The sequence below is a fragment of the Camellia sinensis genome, chromosome 1, assembly GCF_055761805.1.
Source record: "Camellia sinensis isolate YWXY chromosome 1, ASM5576180v1, whole genome shotgun sequence".
Classification (NCBI taxonomy): domain Eukaryota; kingdom Viridiplantae; phylum Streptophyta; class Magnoliopsida; order Ericales; family Theaceae; genus Camellia; species Camellia sinensis.
This window is the reverse complement of record NC_138961.1, coordinates 223,442,057-223,459,939: the sequence shown is the minus strand read 5'-3', so window position 1 is coordinate 223,459,939 and position 17,883 is coordinate 223,442,057. Positions and strand designations below refer to the sequence as shown.

At 35.6% G+C, this 17,883-nt stretch overlaps 2 protein-coding genes and 1 long non-coding RNA gene across 3 annotated transcripts; 1 reads left to right on the top strand and 2 right to left on the bottom strand.

Annotated features, from left to right (window-relative positions):
- Positions 1-1,929: 1,929 nt before the first annotated feature.
- Positions 1,930-2,473, bottom strand: LOC145803201 (uncharacterized). The gene is made up of 2 exons (XR_014345326.1): positions 2,388-2,473; positions 1,930-2,301 (listed from the first exon to the last, which is right to left on the bottom strand). It is a non-coding gene; the product is annotated as an uncharacterized LOC145803201 (long non-coding RNA).
- Positions 2,474-2,880: 407 nt separating this feature from the next.
- On the top strand, positions 2,881-9,882 carry LOC114314839 (Prolyl oligopeptidase family protein). The gene is made up of 11 exons (XM_028261344.2): positions 2,881-3,345; positions 3,462-3,640; positions 3,719-3,941; positions 4,036-4,177; positions 4,270-4,467; positions 4,663-4,794; positions 5,789-5,917; positions 7,284-7,702; positions 7,787-8,003; positions 8,271-8,461; positions 9,252-9,882. The coding sequence occupies exons 1-11, from the start codon at positions 2,969-2,971 to the stop codon at positions 9,427-9,429; spliced, it is 2,385 nt and encodes a 794-aa protein (XP_028117145.2). The 5' UTR covers positions 2,881-2,968; the 3' UTR covers positions 9,430-9,882.
- A 1,018-nt stretch (positions 9,883-10,900) lies between these two features.
- On the bottom strand, positions 10,901-15,251 carry LOC114314838 (uncharacterized). The gene is made up of 2 exons (XM_028261343.2): positions 14,867-15,251; positions 10,901-14,170 (listed from the first exon to the last, which is right to left on the bottom strand). Exon 2 carries the CDS (start codon positions 14,157-14,159, stop codon positions 11,337-11,339), a length of 2,823 nt encoding a protein of 940 aa, XP_028117144.1. The 5' UTR covers positions 14,160-14,170; positions 14,867-15,251; the 3' UTR covers positions 10,901-11,336.
- Between the last annotated feature and the right edge of the window lie 2,632 nt (positions 15,252-17,883).

The following is a 17,883-nucleotide window of genomic DNA, read 5'->3' as shown; positions in this document are numbered from 1 at the left end:
GTTAATCTCGCATTGCACGGTATGTAAGTGTCATGGTTTGACTGTAATGTGTGGAGTACAACGTGACCATGTGATATGTAGTAGACCGTGTGTTAAGGATATGATATGAACATGGTTATCAGAATCCCGATCCGGATCTTACGATCCATTTGAGTACAATCGATCCGGATCATGTAAAAAACTCTTTGTAGGTAGGATCTTTCGATCCTAGTAGTGGGATCTTATAGGATCGTGGAATCCCGATCCGAATCCGATCCTATCCGATCCAATTTATAAGCCTTGTTTTGTATTGTATGACATATTTTGTTGTAAATTTTATGTTTGTTGTCTAAATACCAATTTATGTCGTCAAAATAAATATTAAAAATTAAGTAGTATTGAATCAAATAGACTAAAAAAAACAAACTAGGAAACAAACATTCAAATATTGCGATAATTTAAGAAAATTAAATAGTCGGAAAAACAAACTTAGCTTTAACAGAGTCTAAGAAGGGTAAGATGATTGCAACTTTATCCCAATTTCTAGAGAAATTATTTTTGTGACTCGAATCCACTCCACTAGGGATGCTAACGACAAACCTTATCATTCGACTAAGCTACTCTTTTGAGTTCTTAATCTATTTTCATTTCCAATATTGTTAAATATTTTTTCTTCATTTTTTATGCATTATTGTACATTGTAAAGTATTTTGTTATAGAATTCTTCTTCTTCTTCACCTTCTTTTTTGATAAAATACAGAACTTTTACCGTCGTGTTTTCTATTGCATAATATTATATGTACATTTTACATGGAGTATTATATTTTTCACAATATCTTCACTTCTTTTTAATAGAATATAAGTTCATTTTGTGTATACTTTATAAGAAATATTTATTTAAATTAAATTATTATGTAATTTGTCTTTTTCGGTAGGATCTTACGATCCTCGATCCGATTCTACGATCCGATCCTATAAACACCTCTAACGATCCAACGTAAGATCCCGATTTTAACAACCTTGGATATGAATTGCAGGTTGCGTATTGAACGTTGTGTCAAACAAAGTCAAAGAAATATATGCTTGCACGGTTCCATATGAGTAACATTAAAATGTAATTGCTTGCTATGTTGTGGTTATTAGGATGTTTGTTGTTGTTTGTCTACATTAAAAGTACCACATTTGAAAGAGGGAATGGCAAATTATATGATTCTGGTTAGGCCTCTGGTGAAATTGGTTGCTATGGTTCTGTTTGTGTGGATGTCATTGTTTGTGAGGTTGAGGTTTTAATGTAACAAACAGTATGTGTACAATCAGTCGTATCATTTGTGGAATGCTGATGTTGTTTATTCGTTTAGTGCATGATAAAGAAAAACGTTGATGCATGGATGTAGTCTCGGTTTGTTATTTTTTTTAAATGAAAAAAACAAGTTCACCACACTTGTTTATCTATTTGAGTTGGTGATTTGCGTTATGTCAAAAGTGAAGTGTAAGTGGTACGTGAACAATGACAGTAAACGTGATAATATTTTTCCTTTTGTCATGTTAATTTTTTTGATGCCTTACACCATGCTAGCTTGTTGTCATCCGGGTCGGTGTTGTGTATGTGATTTAGTTAGGGTGACATTATTTGATTAGGTATTGTTCATGTTAGTCCACATTACGCAAAATTTGTTTTTAACATGTTTATTTATGATTATGTTGGTAAAGTTTTTGACACTATGAACTGCGTAGCCAATGTAATTAACAATTTTGTACAATTTGTTGCAAGTAACAATTCGTGTTGGACACCCAAGAAAATGTCTGCTGTGAGGACACGTGGTTCTGATGTGAAGGTGTCTACGTCGACAAGATTGGCAGTGAGAAAACAAGCAAAATTGCCAGGGTTGCTCCCACCCTCCGCTGTGACAATACCCTCACTGCTGTTAACACCGTCAATAACAACACGTCTTTGAATAAGCATGTCAATATGATAGAGGGCAAAAGACTTGGCAAGACACAACATGATCCGAATATCCTCATCCCAAACAACCTTGAAGTTATTATTCCCAGGAACAGTAAAGAATAAAAACACCATTTCGGGTGCCAACCCATCAAACTTCCCACATATCCCCTCCATTAGCTACGCGAATGTCAAGGCTTCATGAAGGCAAACAATAGCGTTCGTTTTTCTGTAGGTACACAATAATAAAATAGTGACCTCCATGCTTGTAAAATGAACAAATATCTTAATATTCCACGGATACCTCCTAATCGAAAAGCATCAATCCCCAATGGAACGCAATCCCCCAAAAAACAACACACAGTCGTGTACAGGTTCCCCTTTCCCAAATAAAAAAAATAAAAAAAATCAGAATAATCCACACCCTAAAACACAAAAAAAAAATTGCCCATTAAATAGCACTTACCTTGTCGCATAAAAACCCAGATCAGCTGCTGGCACAAGAAACACCAGTCAACCCCACAGACTTCCAGCAATCCTGAAAAATGCTTGCTAGTTATAAAAAACAACACCAGCCCCTCCAAAACAACTTATCGTAAATCACTCAACACAACCCATTACACAAATGGAAATATAAAACATTTCCCTTAACATCACTCCTATACATTAGCAAAAAAAAAAAAAAAAACAAATCTCACAAAATGGTAAATATGTAACTTCACACATGTCAAATCAAAAGAAATAATCCTTGCCAATTAAATCGGACCAAATGGTTCATTAAAAAAAATATAAGACTAAATAGATCAATATCCTCCGGATTGAGATTTACCGATAATTTTTCAAATTTTTAATCTATCTCGATTTAGGAACATACTATTTTAATAATTTTTAAATTAAAAAAAAAAAAAAAAAAAAAAGAAGTCGACGCCATAAATTATAATAAATAGACTAAAATTTCAAATTGGCAAACGAGGCCAAGCGGTTTAAACCCTAGGCGCTAAGCTCGACTATTGCCAAACCCCTCTTTCTTCCCTCCCCTCTCCGACAATGAGCCACCTTCTGGCAACCCTCCACCGGCACCGGTGTCTCCGCCTCCCATCAACAGCCCTTCCACTCTGCCGGCCCGCCCATTACAAACCCCAAAAACCCCAACCTCCACCGTCCCCTCCAAAACCCCCGAAACCCCCTAAAAAACCCCAAACTTTCACTCTCCACGACACCACCTGGGAAGACCCCTACAGCTGGATGTCGAGCCTCAACGACAAAGTAGCAATGCGACACATGGACGTCTACATGGAGCAAGAAGAGAAGTACACAGAGGCCGTCATGGCCGACACCGATCGCCTCCAGTCCAAACTCCAGTCCGAAATGGCCTCCCGCATGGCCTCCGACCTCTCCACCACTCCCCTCCGCTGGGGCCCCTGGTAAATTTTTATATGTTTTATAAAAGCAAGAATTGATTTGATTATTTTTTGTTTGCTTTCAAAATCTGAATGTCTGTTTTTACTATTTGGAAGTGGGTGTTGGTTGGTTGCCGCAGGTTGTATTATCGGCGGGTCGAAGAGGGGAAGCAGTACCCGGTGTTGTGTCGTAGATTGGCGAGCTTAAATGAAGAGTTCATTTCGCATAAATCTCCTTTTGCAGGTTTTGATTTTGCTTCAGGGAAGAGAATTGAGCAGAAACTGCTTGATTACAATCAAGAAGCTGAGCGATTTGGAGGTACTACAATTTATCCATTTGCATTGTAGTTCAAGGGTATTTTTATTTGTATTGTTTGATTTTTGCATTTATTTATAGGTTTTGCTTATGAGGAATTATCAGAAGTGTCACCGGATCACCGGTTTCTTGCATACACTATGTATGATAAAGACAACGATTATTTCAAGTTATCTGTGAGGGATTTGAATTTTGGCTCACTATGTAATAAGCCTCAAGCAGACCGGGTTTCAAATTTGGCTTGGGCAAAAGGGGGGCAGGCATTGCTTTATGTTGTTACTGATCACAATAAGAGGCCATATCGGTTTGTGATTGGCAGATTTTTTGATCAATTTCTTTGCATTTTCTATTGTCTGCCTCCAAAGAAATTATAGTTGATGTTCTTTGCTTTTCAATAGGTTATATTGTAGCATATTTGGGTCAAATGAAGAAGATGTATTGCTTCTAGAAGAACATACAGAGAATGTTCATGTAAACATAAGACACACCAAGGATTTCTGCTTTGTGACTGTAAATACCTTCTCCACTAAATCTTCCAAGGTATCACTTTAATGACACTTCATAATCAATCTTTTGTTAACCTACTATTATTTGTAATGTGTAAAGATTTATATCTGTGGCTGTTTTTGTAGGTCTTTTTGATAAACGCAGCTGATCCGTTGTCTGGCCTGACATTAGTATGGGAATGTGAGGCACTGGCTCATTGCATAGTTGAGCACCATAAAGGGTTTCTTTACCTTTATACAGACGCTGCCAAGGGGGGCCAACCTGTTGATTATCATTATCTTCTTTGTAGTTCTGTCGACATTTCTGCACCTAGAAAATGGGAGGTTAGTGCTTTCATGATAAAGCTTCATATGTATGTCCATAAAGGCAAATATATTTATGTATGTATATATATAGTTCACATACTTCTATTGGGGTTTTCTTGGCTGCATGATTTTTCTTGCTTGAATTAAAACTGTTACTCTCACTTAACATGTTATTGCTTTCAGTGATCATCTGGCTTCTCTCAACTACTGCAGAACGTATTTATTGATGACCGAGAATTAATCATTGAGGATGTTGACTTTTGTGACACACACTTGGTACTTATCGTAAGGGAAGGTCGGAAGTTCAAGCTTTGCTCAGTTGCTCTACCACTGCCTACCAGGGAGGTAATAAAATGTTGTTGCATAAAGTAGGCTTTTGAAACCGTTCTAATGATATCAGCTATTCCCTAATTCCTCTGTATCATGAATACTTTTTATTGTTTTCAAGCTAAGATACATCTTCCCATATGGTGCTGTTTTACTTCATGCTCTTTTTGTGGAAGTACTCTTGAAATTATTCTAGTTGCAAATGTAGCCATTTGGAATCATTGTTCGAACCAATATGGATTCTTTAACTTAAGTTGCTTGCTGCTAGTGCTAGAGAAAGGGAATGGATCTTTTTACGTTCTAGAATCTAAGGTGAATTCTAATTGCTAAATCATGATTTAAACTTAATAACTTTAGAAAGCTTTGCTTGTTTAATATCATTTCCATTGTTAATTTCTTTTTAAGCTGTGTAACTATCTTTTTAAGGTGTGTAAGCTTTTGTTGGCGAGTGAATTTTTTTATTTCTAGAACTGCTAAGAATGGATAATATGTAGACACTCTTTTACTATTAGCTTTTTTGGCCTCATTAAAGAGATACCCTCTTCATGGTACAAAGGATGCCCTAAGGAAAGATATAGGAAGGCATCAGCGGCGGTACCTCTAACCTAATGTGGTGCTCATGGAGAGGAATATGATATCTTTTGAATATGTGGAGAGTTCATAGTTTTTGAAATTGCATTGCTTCTTAGGTTCGTTTTCCAGAACACTTGGAACTTGATAATGCTTTATCTGTCTCTCCATGTGCGAGATGGGTCCCACTGTGCCACATGGCAAGCAGTATGAGAGTTTGATATTCATTATTGGACCAATGACCTAGCAGCTTATGTTATTATCTGACAATCATGTGTGAGTTGCATTCTAATTTTTTTTTTTTAATAATGCAGTGGATGCTAACAAGGATGCAAACTTCATTTTGTAGTCATCATGCATGGTTGAATATTGGTTTGCCAAGAGTATGATTACATAGTGCTTTTGGATCATCTTATTCTGATAATTTTTCTTTTCTTGTCAGGGAGCAGTTCATCTCAAAGAGCTTTATCCACATTTCCTGCCTCTTCCAAAATATGTTTCTCAAATCTCACCTGGACCAAACTATGACTATTATTCGTCAACTATGCGCTTTACAATATCATCACCTGTGGTATGTAAATCATACATGACTTATTCATTTATAAGGTTGTTTCACGTACAATGCTATTTAGGGGTGGTTTGGGATGATCAAAATAAGTGTACTTTTTGACTTTTTATGAAATATGGGTTGGGTTTGAAATGATGTGGTAGAGAGGTGATGTGATTTATATAGGATGATATGACTTAAATAGGATTGTGACTTTGTGACTTTTTGACTTTTTTTGGAGATGCCAAGCAAACCAAGCCTTAATTTATAAATCTCCATTTGGTATTCATTAATAACTTGCTTTTTAGACTCTTGTCCAAGTTAGCTAGAAAGAAAGAAAGAAAGAAAAAATGGTCTGTTGGGATTAATGATATTTTCTGTACACAAAGTTATAGATATGTCTATCATTATATTTACATGGAATCACCCTACGTTAACAAGATATAGAATTTACCCAAAAAATGGAAGGTAAGACAAAAAATGGGATGGAGATAATATTCTTTGAGCAGGAATATTATGCATTTATATGCAGCACATATGTATAATTAATCATGAAATTATTACATTAGTATGTCCTTTTATGAAAAACTAAAGTCACTATTGCTTAGTTCATCAGTGAATACTTTTATTTTTATCTTAGATATGTTGTACTTAATGATGTTTGCAAGTGAACATAATCAATGCCTAAAAAGAATTTACAATAATACTTTTTGTTAAACAAAGATACTAATGAACTACAATCAGTTATTGTCTTATTTGGTGAATTGTTTATAGCTGTTGCAAAACTGTAAGTTTTACATTTCACTGAATTGCACTTTTAACCTATATCAATGAAGTAATACAATTCAAGAATGAAATTTTACTTCTCAACTTTGAGAACAGAACTTTTGATCCAGGTGTGACTTCAATTTATTAGTTATTAAAGTACCATCCTTCACAAATTCAATTAGATTTCAACCTGATATACTGAACTATTGGAATGTAGAAACAACCCATTATGTTTCTGTTGAGTTATTTCTGAATTTATTATGTCCGTGATGGCAGGTATTAAAATTTGCACAATCCAAAATTCAATATGGACCTATCACTTTTGGGATGGGTTATGCTAATCAAAACTTTTCCTTACTGTTTTACATCTTTATGTGATTCTCACTAGCATGGTTTAATGAATATGGTAAAAGTGGCCAAGAATTCAAGGTTATGTCCAGTACACATAATTTGCTAAGAGCTTGTTTAATTAGTAGCTCATGTGGTGGTGTATTATCAATTCCAAAGATGATGATTAATGTCAAGATAGTGTTTAGATCATCTTAAGCAATGGTGACATATTTTTCTTTTTTCTAAAAGTGTACTGCTAGTCAAAGACTGTCTTGCATCTTTTTGTTTGCAGATGCCTGATGCTGTAGTTGATTATGATTTGTCAAACGGTAAGTGGAATATCATTCAGCAGCAAAATATGCTGCATGACAGAACACGAATTTTGTATGGAAGAGCATCTTCTGCTGGCAGCACTGAAAAGTCATCAATCTCCCAAAGTTCAGATTCTACAAATGAAGTCAATTTTGAAGATGACCACTTATGGAATGACCTCTCTGAGTTTTATGCTTGTGAACATTATGATGTGTCTTCACATGATGGCGTTTTAGTTCCTTTGACTATTGTCTATTCATGCACGAGGAAGAAAGTGGCTCAGAATCCTGGATTACTTCATGTGCATGGAGCTTATGGTGAGTTGCTTGACAAACGGTGGCGAAGTGAATTAAAAAGCCTTCTTGATCGCGGTTGGGTGGTTGCGTATGCTGATGTCAGGTTTGTTTAACATCAATTACATTCATTTCAAATATCTAAGCATAAATTGCTCAAGTTTGGTTATTTGGATGGTCTTTTTCTCAGAGGTGGTGGTCGTGGTGGTAAAAAGTGGCATCATGACGGAAGAGGGACGAAAAAACATAATTCCATTAATGATTATATTTCCTGTGCTAAATTCTTAATTGAGAAGGAGATTGTGCAAGAAAATAAGCTTGCTGGTTGGGGATACAGTTCTGGTGGACTCGTCGTTGCTTCAGCCATTAATCTTTCTCCAGATTTATTTTGTGCTGCAGTTTTGAAGGTATATGTGAAACTTTTTACCAGTTTTGAATGTCTCTAATTTCATACCAATTTTGTCTATTTCAATGTTCCATAGAGATGTGTTTTATAATTTTTAATATTTTAAAAGAATTTTCTTTGATTGCAATGACATGGTAATTCATCTTAGAATTATTGGCTCTGAGGATGCATTGTTGAGTCTTTTGCTTAATCTTCTACACTTAATCCCATGTTGGGCTCTCTTTTGTTCTTACTATTAGTAAATGACTTGTGTTCTGTTTCTGTTTAGGTTCCATTTTTAGATCCAAGTAACACCCTTCTCCATCCCATTTTACCACTTACACCTGCTGACTATGAAGAATTTGGGTACCCCGGAGACATTGAAGATTTTCGGGCTATACGAAATTATTCTCCTTATGATAATATTCAGAAAGATGTTCTCTATCCAGCTGTTATGGTTAGCTCATCGTTCAATACACGGTAATTTTACTATGTTTTCAGATTTTCCTCTGGTCTTTAGAATTATAGTTTGTGGAATAATGGGGTAGACAAAGTCCAGCTGGTAGGGAATGAAAGTTACAGGATGGGAGACTATTAAGAAAGGGTACTGCTATTTCCATTCTCCATCAGCTGTTTGGCTGACCTTATCCGGAATAATCTATAATCTACATCATGTTAGGTTTTCTTCAGCTCTACCTGGTATTTTAAATGCTAAAATGGTAGGGAAAGAAAGAACATCGTGTGCATGAGTGCCATTTTTTGCTTGGGTAGGTCCTCTGCGTTAACAGTCCTTATTCCAGTTAGTTTTCTTTTACTAGAATTTTGGATAATCTAGTGGGATTGATCAGCTATATGGCTAGAATTAGATTGAATTCTCAATGGTGGCTCCAGTTTTTGTGCTGCTTGCTGGTTGTTGCTGGTGTCTCATCCATTGCCTTTGAGTGAGCCTCAGCTTGGGAAGCTGCTAAATTCACCCACTAAATTTCTTTTTACACCCGCATGTACAAATGATTCTCCACAAAGTACAAGATTTATAATGCATGTAGCAGGTTTGGAGAGAAATTATGTGTATTTAGCAGCTCATATTACATAGTTATCTGGTATAAATTGGAATCCTAAACAGCATATAATAGAATGTTTTTATCGTTCTATACCTACAATTAATTAATGAATAATGTCCTGCTGTTTATACAAAACTTCTTTCTTTTCCAGATGGCCTCAAATAAACATATAATTGTTGATTCACCACCTTTACTTTTTGTGTTTTCAGATTTGGAGTTTGGGAAGCAGCGAAATGGGTTGCCCGAGTGCGTGACCATGCCATTTATGACCCTAAACGCCCAATACTGCTTAATTTAACAGTAGACATAGTGGAGGAAAACAGATACTTGCAATGCAAGGAGTCAGCTTTAGAGACTGCCTTTCTTATAAAGATGGTTGATTCCTAGATATGTTTGTGGATCCAAACCTGTCACAGTAGCTATTGATTTAAAAAAGACAAGAAAGCTCTCGCTGAAAGTTAGAAGGTTAAATTTGAATCAACCTACAGATCTGAACCATTCACCCAGTCACGAGCCAGAGATATGGATAGTTTTCAATTATTTTGGTGCTTCGGTGTTGGCTAGACAAAGAATCTTATTTACTGGGTTATGAATGATCTGGCCTAGTGTATATCTTGCTTACGCAGCCAAATAGAAAAAGGAAGATATTTTTTTCTTTTATGTGGATTAGGATGAGAGCTATAAAATAGTTAATGAAAGAGACTCGAGATAATAGTTGTGGGTTGCTTTCTTTCTTCTGTTGAATTGCACAAGTTTGTTGTCTGTACATATCAATACAGCTACCTGATTGTATAAAATACTGCAATTTTGGCTTATTATATTGACAAGCTTTGTAATGCATTCTATGCTTTTGTTTATCTTGTAGATTTGTTTTTGAAATCTCGGTTAACTCGATTGGTTCAAGTTTGTCAACAGATCACTGTCACCAACCACCACTGTAAATTCCCTTTAGAAGACAGCTCCCCCATAAAGGTCCATAAACCACTTTTCAAAGCATAGCTGCATTTGAGCTTTTGCTTTATGATATCTTTTTTGGTTAGAAAGATTTTACAAATGAAATATAAAGGGTGGTTTATCATATCATGCTGGGTAGGTTTCTTGATTTGTTTGTTTACTAGGAAAAGCAGGTTTTGATCATCATCATGATGTCCTAAAAAGAATAGTGAAGTGCTATCTCCATATTCTCTACCAGCTTTTTGGGATGGGCCCACACAAATTCATCCACAAAAACAAGAAAATAAAGTGAATGATAGAATGATTCAAGTTTTCACTATTATTTTTCTCCATGGCAAACAAAGATCAATGGGTATGGCCCAACAATTATTACTATAGGAGAAGGAAGAGGTCCCAATCCCATAAGACTTCTTGAATCAGCCAATTTGTGAGACCTCATGTGTGGTTGGAATGTTGTGCTTACATGCATAATGCAATAAATTAATAGTTTATGTCAAAATCATATCACTGTTTTTTGGTGTTTATGATTTTGCCCAGTTCATTAGAAATTTTATTACACTTCCTCTTTGATCTGGTATGAGATGGTTGACATTCCTTGAACATTTGAATTAAAGAAAAAATAGCAAGTACACATACAATTCATAGAATGAGACCCACAAGGTCTGTGCTCTGTTTTTTGTTTTCATTTTTCAAAAATCACAAACTTGTTTGACAAACTAATTCTGAAGACAGTGGAGAAAAAAATTCTAAAAACAAATAATTTTTCAGGAAACACTAAAAATGTAGTTACCGACAAATCTCAGTAGGGAAATTTGCTTTTCACAATAGAGAAATTTCACCTTCCCTCACAGCTCTAGTTGAAGAGAAGAAAGCATAATGGTAAAAGCAACAAAAATTCCACAAGTGAAACTCCACAAGTTCTTAGCATTGGTTCTATTGAACATGCCATTGCATTGTATAATAGCCCAAAGCATGTGAAATAAGCTGAATCTTATACAAAAGCATGAAAAAAAGAACAGGTTGGTATAGAGTGAAGTGCCCGGTTGATTCTAGTTCGAGTTCATGCTTCTTGATGGATACAAATATCTAAACCCAACTCTACAAGTCTACAAGAACAACCCCAAAAGGTGATGAAGAAGAAAAATCCAAGCAATTAAAAACATGAATGAACAAATTCACCCGATTGCAGCGAAGTCTAGAGGAAGACCAAAAAGACTCCTGCACATTGAAAACAGTACCTTTCTCATCCTTTATATGCAACAAAATATTCCATTTCAACTCCAAGATGTGCAAATCCATCTTAACTTTGAAATAGAATCTAGAGCGTCGCTGCTTGTTTTTCAGCCTTGAATCTCCGAACTTTCTGCAACAGTTGGTAGTCCGTCCTCTTTGACAAAGGCTGGATCAAGAAACCTCGCTACGAAAGCCCACAAATTATAAACATCATCGAAGTTCGTCAGAAAGCCAAGAGAAGCCGTGACAACCTCAACACGAATGAACCCTCCACTTTTCCCATCGTGCCGCCCATTTTCCATCGGCTTGCACAGGGCACTATCTTCAAGATTGAAAGACCCGCGTTGCTGTCTTGGGCTATCTAAAATCCGAATGTGACTGAGAATACCAATGCCAAGAGAGATACCATTTGCCTCGGCCAGTTTCTGAACAAGTTCCGGATTGATTAGGCCCCGGTTTCTGTCCTTGACATTGAAAGCCACAGCAGCACCCCTTTCGTATTTAATCTTTGGACCGTAAATGTGAACAAGCGGCACTGATTCGTTCCCATCAGAAGCAGGTAACCGTAATTGCAGCAACGAGGTCACAAACCAGTTGATCAAGAACCGCAATCGGAGAGTGGTTTTGTTGAGACCTAACATGTTTACATGATCGAGATGCCTGCATACTAACTCGGGTTCCCTTCTGCCCGAGTCTTGCCCATCACCATATTCTCCATCACTTATGAACTCCTCATCATCGCTGATGTCTCCAGGCTCCAAAGTATGGTTCAGAGGTTCTTTACGGTGATCTTCCATACTAAATGATACCCTTCTTCCCCTACTTCCGGGCTGTTCAAGCTCTTCTATGCCAAAAAATCTACCACCAGCAAATCGACCACCCTCCCTCCTTCCCAACAACCGAAACTCCCCTTCTGTCTCTCTTCTTATCGCACTTTCTTTGGACTCCACGCGAATTTTAGAGGTTGAGCCGTTCTCAAGGACACGAGGCTGCAAGACAGAAGACGACTTGTCAACACCGGATCCGTTTACCCCGGAATATTTGCTGGTTTGAGGTTCCTCCTGAATTCCCTGATCGTGCCGTTGACCTGAACCCTTTCCGCCATTTTGTGAAAAGGGTTTTGCTTCGGTTAATTGTTCTTTTTCAGGGATATCCTTGAGACGGTCCACATCGTGCGACACTGATAGAACAGCAGCATCAAATGATAGCACATGGTGGTCCTCATGAGAAGCAGGGTGTATCTCTTGGTCGTATATTGGGCTGTTAGATATCTTTGATGAAGGTATAGGAGAAAGCCCCTTGTTCTTCTTGCCTGAAAACCAAAAGGGTGGTAAGGGAGATGCAACCTTCTGTTTGTTCAACTGGCCATTGTTGTCTGACCCCAAAGGGCTCTGACCCAGATCAATCCATATTGAGTTGTCCGATGACTCATCTTCACTGAAAACTGGACTCTTCATCACCTCCCCCACAGAAATACTCTCGGTTTCTTCAAATATGGTGCTAGTCCCGTCTCTGTCAGAGCTGTTATCCTGATCCATCTCCGTCTCAAACACATCCCTTACCTGAGCAGAAGTGAATGCACCAGAAAATGCAGGCAACTGTGCTCCAGGGCGAGTTTCAGTGGATATTTCGCCATTCCCACCCACTTCATCATCTTCCGTTCCAGCCAATCCAGGCAAACCATCAACAGAGTCGCTCAGATACAGAGGAAAAACAGGGGTGATTTTCACTATACCCGAACCAGTGTGTCCAGATTGATTTTGAAGGCTTGCCATCACCGATTTCTTGATGAGAAGGCAACCAAATCCAGTTGGGTCATACCCAAAAACCCTGTAAAATGATGTGATGATGAAATCCGGCCTGAATAGAGACAATCCAAGAGAATCCATGTCTTTGGGACCTAATGACCCAGCATCGAGCAAGACATGCCAATTGTTCTGCTGTGCCAGTGCCATCCACTGGTATGAATACTTAGCACCAGTGACCCTAGACTGAACGGGAAACACAAAAAGACCAGCCGCTGAATCCTTTTTCCTCTTTTTTTTGTTCGAGATCTGTTTTCTCAGATCAGTTGAGCATAATTTGAGGGTTGGCCATTTAAACCACGCACTATAAACTTTTGCACCTTTATCTCTGGCAGCCTGAGCCATCCAATTCACAGACTGGCTCTCATGATCGAACATGGTTAACAACTTCTTATTCGTTTGAAAAGGGTACGATTCAGAAAGCAATTTAAAAGCCGACCCACGACTTACAGTAAAAACAAGGCCATATTCATTCTCAGGGATGTTCAAATAATCCATTATTCTAGTCTTTATATCATGTTCCACAGTGCCTTTATCAGCACCTCCATATAAAGCATGATTGCTCAAATTTGCAGTAATCTCAGACAAGCTAAATGTTGATGATTCCCAATAATGAACTGTTTGCAGGAAAGAAAACAATCCAAATCCACAGTAATCGAGACATACCTTAGGGGTTGACCCTAACAGGTGTACATACTCTTCCACTCTCAGCTGATCGATCTTCTCCGAAGATTGGTACTTGGGGTACATTGTGAGGAACTTCGAGAAAGATTCATGGAGCTCGGGAATCGAGTCTGAGGACTCAAATATGCGCTCCGCGGCAAGAGCAGTGGCTCTGAGGAATTCCTTCTGAGCGTGGAGCCTTGCGAGTGATCGCGATCTCCCCAAGCTATCGTCTTGATTCGCAGGTGATTCTGAATCCATATCTTGGGATTTAACAAGTGACCCATCTTCAGATGCTTCCTCAAGAGCTTCCCTGAGCTTGTGCTCTTGCAATTTCCTGAGAACTGATGAGTTTCTCTTGATTTCTTCAGTGGAATGGTTAGACCCATCTTTTCTTCTGCTCTTTTTGTCCAAGATCAGAGCAGCACAGTGAGATATTGGCTTCCATAATGAAAGATGCATCGAAGCTTTATCTGTATAATCAATTTGAGAGAAAACCCAGAAAGTACAAACAGCTTAAGCTTCACCAGAACAAAAGGGTTTGTTTGTTTAGCCCATCTAATACCAAAACCCCCAAAAAGCAGGTTTCAGTTTCAAACCCTAATTTCAAAAGGCAAGAGGAATCAATCCAAAAGCTCACCCAGAATCAAAGCTTTGCTTTCAAAAATCAAAAACCCTACGGGAGGTTTTGCTTTAAGGAAACATTCAAAGATACAGAAACAAGAATTGAGTCAAAACATTTGAATTCTAGCTGATCTTCAACCAGATCAAAAAGAAACCCTAAGATTTGACAGTCGTGAAGATACAGACACCGAGAAATCAATTCGGATTAAGACCACACAGTTGGAACCCAGAAATGTAAGAAGCAAAAAAAGACAAAACTCATCCACAGATTTTAGGGTTCAATCAGTGAACTAGTGGACCACTTTCAACATCTTGGGTGAGCGAAACAAGAGAAGAAGAAAAGACTAGAAAATCTGCAAACCCATAAAAATTCAAGACGCAAGATTCAAAAGATTCATGAAATTAACAACCTCCAAACCCACAAAAAATCCAAACATTTAACATCAAATTGAAACAAACCCAACACAGAGAGACAATCAAAGACTCAAACCCACCAGATCCCAAAAAAAAATTGGCAAAGAACAGACAGCAGAAAAGACACTCACAGCGAATGAAGCAAAGCTATTCTTTTCCAAGAACAAGAAGACCGACCTAAAAATGCCCTTCAATCAAAAAAACACCTGAAAGAACTCCAACCTCTCTCTCTCTCTCTCTCTCTCTCTCTCTAGCTTTTCTGCAACCCAATTAAAAGCAAACAACCCTCCACACCAAAGGCTCATTTACTTCTTTCACAGTGGTGGTGATGACTCCAAAACATAACCCTTTCTTTGATTGCCCAGTGTTTTTGTTTTTATATAATCTTTTTTTTTATTGATATCTCTGTATCTCTCTCTTTCATTGACCCTAGCTGGCTATCTCCACAATCTGCCTTAACAAACAGTTTGAGATGAGATGAGATGAGATGAGATGACAATTGACTTTCACAAGCCTATAAGGCTGTTGTTGTGTTGTTGTTGTTTATTAGTAATACTAGTACAATTTTTTTTTTAATAATTATTTAATACTATTATATAATAATTGAATTTTGTTAATTCCTGTTATTTTGCGTTTTGTAGGACCTACATGCAAGTGATGGGTAGCGGAAAGTCAAATAATCAGTTGGTGTGTATGTAAAAGCTGTTGTCTGTCTCTGCTTCAAAGTCCATACCATATATTTTTGAAGGAATTGGTAAGTAATTATCAAAAAAAACTTTAAAAATTAAGGATAAATTATATTGACACTCCTTGAGATTTTATATAATTATTATCTATCCTTTAACGTTTTAAAAATTATATTTTTATCCTTGTGGTTAGTAGTTTCATTTCACAAACCCCCTACTTATATAAAAGGAAGCAACTCCTAATAGAAAAATAAAAAAAATTACATTAAAAAAATTTTTAAAAAAAAGTAAAGCAAAGTAAAAAAAAAAAAGAGTGTATGAATTCAATATTTTCATTCCGTTTAAACAATTATAATGACAGAAAAATTAGTATAATTTCTCAAACATTATGAGTAATATGTATTAAACATAAACCTATAATTTACCCAAAAATTAAATTAACAATCATTATCTCACAAGTCTTATGTTAGGTTTGTTTTCCGATTAAGTTTGATAGAATTATAAATATAATATTACTAGTATAATAATTCTTTTTTTTTTTTTTTATAGGGTTGGGGTACAATAGGGTATTTCGGCAACATAGTAAAAAATTAATTTTTTTATTTTTTAACTTTTTGAATCACATCACTTTTTTATCTTTTTAACACAAAAAGTTAAAAAGTTAATTTTTTATTAACTTTTCAAAACATCACTATAATATTTTTATTAATAATGTTAGATATTTACACTTTTAAATTTATAATTCTATATACAATGATGTGATAAAGGAGTTAAGTTCTATATCATTAGATATAGAATATTTGAGAGTTTTTTTTGTGAGTTTTAAGAAAAATATTTGAGATCTCTAATAAAAATCCTACAATTTTATCCTAATATAATAAGTGTCAACTTTTAATTTGACAGATACTCATCAACTATTTAAGCTACAATTAGGAGTGACAAGATAAAAGAATGTAGCAAAACTTGAGTTTTAAACATTTTCCAATTTTTACCTCCAGTTTCATTGAATTTGATTGTGAGCCCTCTTTGGTTTTTTAGTCCATTGATGATGTGATTGGATTAATAATAGATGGATCATGTTTGTCTTACAATAATGCCATGAGTTCAACAATTATGAATCCCCCCAAGGAGGTATTCGGGTATTTGTTTCAATTTTTCACAGCTAACTTATAGTTTTTAGTTTTGAAAAAGTTATTTTGGACTGTTTGGTTAAATTTATTTCAAACAGTTTTTCATTCTAACAGTTTATTTTAACTCAAAAAAGCTGATTCTGAGAACCTGTTCACCCCTTGCTTCTAATTATTAGCTTTCGCTGTGGACATATTAATTTTTGGTTCTACCCTTAGATTTTTTTATTTTTTATTTTTTTAAAAATAGAAAAATACCTAAATGGACTATAGATTATTATTATTATTTTTTATGAGAAATGTAGACAAACAAAAAATAAAAATTAATTGAAAAAGTTATTTCACAGCTTATTTAACAAACATTACTCAGCAACTTAAAATTATAATCCAACAGTTACACCAAACAAATTAACAACTTCTAATTAAAGTCATAATCTATAATCTGTTAAGTTATAATTTATAAGCTGTTTTAACAGTTACACCAAACGGAGCCATTAAATCGCATGGAGGGGGTTGGATTTCACAATCTAATTTCATAAAATTAGAAGTGAAAAAATTATTTTATTTTTATTTTACAAAAATAATAAAATCATTTCATATATATTAAAAATTCTAATGTAAATTCATAAATTCATAAATTCATTCTCAACAAATTGACACCATTATAATTGAGTTTAATTCCATTGCATTTTCGGTAGACTATTCTACAATTCATTATGTAACCTTAGCATTCCAGGAAAGGATCGAATAAAAAATAAAAAAAAAATTAAGGGTTCGTTTGGTTTGTATTTCTGAAAAATTTTTGAGAAATTTTCTCTACAAATAAATTTTTAAAAGTAATCAAACCAAACAAATTTTCCCAAAAAAATTTCTCAAAACTTGTAAACCAAACAAGTTTTCCAAACAAATCTCTCTCTCACACACATCAAATCAATAACTTTTTCCAAAACTCTCTCTCAAAATAATTTTCCAAAACATCTTTTGAAAAAAACCAAACCAAACAACTTTTCGTACTTTTTATCTCTAAAACACATCTCTCAAACACAAACCAAACATACCCTAAATATCCTAAAATGGGTACATCAAGTTGGTTCTCGATTGTTCCATTCTTTCACAAACATTGTTTAAATAAAATTTAGTCAACGATTCATCCCAATTTAGTTGTCGTTTGACTAATTTAATTGAACTACAAAAACATAAAAGATAAAATAGACTAAATCAGTTAATAAAGTAAAATGTTATATTTAAATTATAATTATTTTATTTTTTCTCTCATAAAAGTAAAAAAAACCAAACCAAACAAACTTTTTAGTGGTGTTTTAAGAAGATAGTAAA